General features: G+C 47.4%; 1 protein-coding gene across 2 annotated transcripts in view; it reads right to left on the bottom strand.

The window, feature by feature from the left end:
• stac (SH3 and cysteine rich domain) overlaps positions 1 to 3,736 on the bottom strand; it is a 40,833-nt gene extending 37,097 nt beyond the window's left edge. For both annotated transcript variants that reach the window (XM_027027095.3, XM_081721527.1), the window contains exon 1: positions 3,275 to 3,736. In XM_027027095.3, coding sequence (XP_026882896.2) covers positions 3,275 to 3,382 — 108 coding nt within the window. In that variant the 5' untranslated portion in view covers positions 3,383 to 3,736. The remainder of the gene's footprint in view (positions 1 to 3,274) is intronic.
• Between the last annotated feature and the right edge of the window lie 545 nt (positions 3,737 to 4,281).

The raw sequence follows: 4,281 nt of genomic DNA, 5'->3' as shown, positions 1-4,281 counted from the left end.
GGCACCTCCCCAAATCAGAGTGGGCCTTTATGACTGAGTGGCACCTCCCCCAATCAGAGTGGACCTCTACGAATGAGTGGCACCAATCAGAGTGGGCCTTTCGACTGAGTGGCACCTCCCCCAGTCAGAGTGAGTCTTTACAATTGAGTGGCACCTCCCTTGCAAAGTCTGTTACAATGCTCTGCCTAACGATCGCGGCCCATCAGCGCGTGACCGATAGATCGATCGCTCACACCTCCCTCACTATGATCACGCAACAGGTGGAGAGGAAGCAGATCGCAGTCTGCTACACCGCTGGGACCGCCTACAACAGAGGACTGTCAAATACTTACCACGTATCTCCATCTCAAACTACAGGTGGAGATTTCTGCTTAGTTAAACATATTTCCAGCTCATCAGATGTCCCCTGGTCACCTTGGAGCATCTGACTGTAGCCTCTTTGTTTCACTGTCACGTTAGTGTGTGAGAATGCCTTTGAAAGCACATCCTTAAAAGTCTGTAGTATCATTTACATCCTCTTTAAGTCAAGGACTAAATTAAAGAAAAAAAGATTCGGAGACTTTCCGTAATCTGACCCAGAATCCGAGTGCGAGAGTTTGGTGTGTGGTTTTATCCCACACAGTGCGGGAAGTCTAGGAGCTGAGGATTTAACAAAGAGACAATAAGATCTGGGAAGACGTAGGTCTGTGCTGTTATCTCATCTGGGAAAAGGAGAGCCTGGAGCATTATTCCGAACCCCCTTAATCAGACCCGGCTGCGTCGCACGTCTGCCGTCCCGCTCCGACGACGCCACTGTTTGTGTTAAGCTCATTTTCCATAAACAACGGGCAGCCATGTAGGGACATGACAAATCTTCCGCCTGTATTCTAACTCAATTCCCCCTGCTGTCAGCACCACAACACCATCTCTGTTCTGCGTTAGCCTCCAAACGTCCAGAGCCTGCCAGGCAGAATGTCGATAAAGATCAAAGAAATCAGGTCTTTCTGGCACAGGATTACTATTTCTGTGTGTGTGTGTGTGTGTGAGTGAGAGAAAGGCACATTCTTCATCCTATTATTACCTGACGAGAGCAAAAGTTATAAAAAGAAAAAAAAAGAACCTGCCAAAAATCAGCTAGCACAGCGTTAAAATCTGGGAGCAAACATTCACACATGTAAGGGTGCAAATATTCCACAATAACGTGCAAACCTTCCGGACCGACGAATCCTGGGATAAACGGCGGGAAGGCAGTCGTGGAGTTCTGAGGTACTGGAAAGCCAGGCTGCTTCCCAGCCTGGAATAACCAACACGAATGGTATTCCTAATGCGCGCATAAAAATCAATAAAGGCAAAACTTCTCTTTTGTGCTGTTCTGGGATCAGCCATGCAGATAACGGCTGTTCCTGAAGTGTCGGTTATAAACCAGCATCAAAAACCTCCTTTACCAAGTCATCCAATCACATCTGATCACAGGCGGGATCACCAGGAACAGAATGACCCCCTCTTTAGGACTTTACGTGGTCTCTAACCCTAATCCAGTGAGAAAACCTCTGATAACTGGACACACAGATCTTACAGATATTTACATGGAGATATTTGCTTGAAATCTCATTCGTCTGATATTTAGTGAAATAACTGCATTACACAGCTGATTCTTTTTACAGTATCTTGAATTTAAAAACATGCGTTTAAGTGTTAAGGAATAAAATAAAAGAGACAGATACACAAACGTTGCTTGTTGGTATCAAAATACGTCATCCTCCCTCAAGCTGATGAGTTGTGCATGCCAGACGGAGACCTACACACGCACGGAGAGGTATTTAGCTTTATGCTGAGAATGAACCTGAACTTGAGGTCAGTTACTTGTTTGAAGGTCTGTCTTAATCTTATGACCAGGACACACTTTCCAACTTCTGATACTTCAAAGCGCAGTAATTATTGTTAACAGCTGAGTACAGTCAGAAACAAATGTGTCCTGAAGTGTGATGCTGATACATTAGCAATCAGGGTACGTCTAACAATATGAGAATCCTATGAACAGTAATCACTGAAACCAGTCAAATCCACAGATCACGGTTCTCATGAAACTTTATTTCAGGTTGAACTAAAAATGTTTTCAGCAAACTTATTTTTGAAGTGGTTTTAAAAGGACAGAGACAGATTTGATATAAAGTATATATTTGCTCTTTGTGGTTGAAAGTGAAATCGTCTGAACTCAGTGAGAGTCCCATTCCATATCGACATGCATGTTGCAAGATTGAACTCCCAGCGTGTGTGTGTGTGTGTGTGTGTGTGTGTGTGTGTGTGTGTGTGTGTGTGTGTGTGTGTGTGTGTGTGTGTGTGTGTGTGTGTGAGAGAGAGAGAGTGTGTTGAGCCAGCCTCTTTAGAGTTTAACAGATAATCCATGATCCTGAAGTGGCCTTCCGCTGTCTCTCTGGATGAGCTACAGACAGTGTTGCTCTCTTCAAATCAAAGTAAAGCACCTGGGGCAAATATCACAAAAGAGACTCGTGCAATGCAGACGGGAAAAATGATTCATCAGCAACATGAATAGAACAAAAACTGCATCTCAATACGTGCGTTATGAAAGACAAGTCACGCACTCTTAAAACGACGTGAACTGCAATGCGCGTAAGCAGAGTATTAATGCGAGAGGGAACCAAATACTGGCACGGTATTCTCCAACCGCAACGACCTGTCCGAGACTTTCGCACTAATTGTAGTACTTAAGGCTATACATGACCCAGATAGCGGTGAGCTGCGAGAGAAACCCCAAACGCCAGGACCCGTGACGAAACGCTGCCCGAGACTCACCTACGTCATCACAAACACGTCCAACTCTCTGTGATAAATTAGGAACAATTCACGCGGCGCGTCACGGGCAAGTGATGAAGTAAGTGCACGACCTATAAACAGTGCAACTTTGGAAACATTAAGGATGCACGCGCTGGTGGACAGACAACTTCACATCCTTTATTTGATGAGTCAGGCCTCGCGACTGATCATAAGGATAATCACACGTAGTCCAGTAATTTCACTATAGAGCTGAAAATGACGTGTATTATTAAATAGCGCGCGATACTTGATGTGGTGTGTTCCGTTCGACGGGCTCGCGACAAGCTGCACGTCATTCTACGCCGCATCAGCGAAACTGCGCGTTCAACAGTTCCAAAGTCGAGCGCGCGCTTACAGGACTGAGCGTGCGTAAATTACGCAGCAACAACGAGACATTGGGATGCCGGTGCGCGAGTGGGCCGAAGTGTGTCCCGCGCAGGGGCGGGTGAGGAGCACATACCTTAGACTCGTGCTGACTCGTGCTGTCCTGGGCCAGGTGCGCCTGCTCGCCTACGTCCGCCCTGCCGGGACAGTCGCCGCTCTGCGCCGCGCTGGCCGGGGGGATCATGGTGGGAAGTCAGCCTGGAACTGGAACTGTGCTTCGGTAGCGTTCGCGCACCCCTGCGTACTCGCGCTGGTCACATAGTTCCCGTGAGCCGTCGCACGGTCTCTACGGACTCGCGCCTTGGAAAGGGAGCATGAGGTCCTCGTGCCGTAGCCCCTGACTCTGCGCGTAATCCCGAACTACATGCGTAACTCTTTTATTCGTGATTTGTTGAAAGAAAGAAGCACACACTGCTGAGCGTGCCTGGCGGGAAAGAGCGAGCTTAACTGCAAGGAAGGAAGGCAGAGACCACCGGAGCGTGCAACCCGCCTTCCCCACGCGGGACCACCGGGAAACGACGTTCGCACGCGAGCCCGTCTCTCCGACTGCTCGAGCTACTCTCCTGCTCCGCCGCATGCCAGTGTCACATGTTGCATTAGCCAATCACCACTCGAGAGGGGCGGGGTCTAGCTGTGATCCAGCCCCATTTCAGAGCGAGGGACATTTCCATAGTTAAGCGTGTTTTGACGCGCCCTCGCGGTTCGAAGACATTTCCTGGAAAGCTGAGCGCGTTAGAGATATGTTTCAGAGGACTTGCCGAGCGATATTTACATTTCTTCTTATCGTTATCACACTTCGTTTTATAACGTAAATGACTTGGAATCTAAATTGGAAATAAATCACGAAATAGAAAATATCCACATCTGTAGAATATGTTCCACGTGCAGAATATGTTTCATTCAGGACAGGGGTAGTTAATGAATTATCAAGTTTAACACACACACACACACACAGCTCACTCTCTCCTCTTGTTGCCCTTGAAATTGGGAGACTGCAGTCATTTTGTGACTTGAATTGTAAACAATAACCACTGGAGGTGAATGAATGAACTACTGCTACCTCACCAAGTACAGTAGACCATG

The sequence above is a fragment of the Electrophorus electricus genome, chromosome 10, assembly GCF_041902795.1.
Source record: "Electrophorus electricus isolate QZ-2024a chromosome 10, ASM4190279v1, whole genome shotgun sequence".
Classification (NCBI taxonomy): domain Eukaryota; kingdom Metazoa; phylum Chordata; class Actinopteri; order Gymnotiformes; family Gymnotidae; genus Electrophorus; species Electrophorus electricus.
Note: the sequence above shows the minus strand (reverse complement) of the source record. Positions and strands in the feature narration are given on the sequence as shown.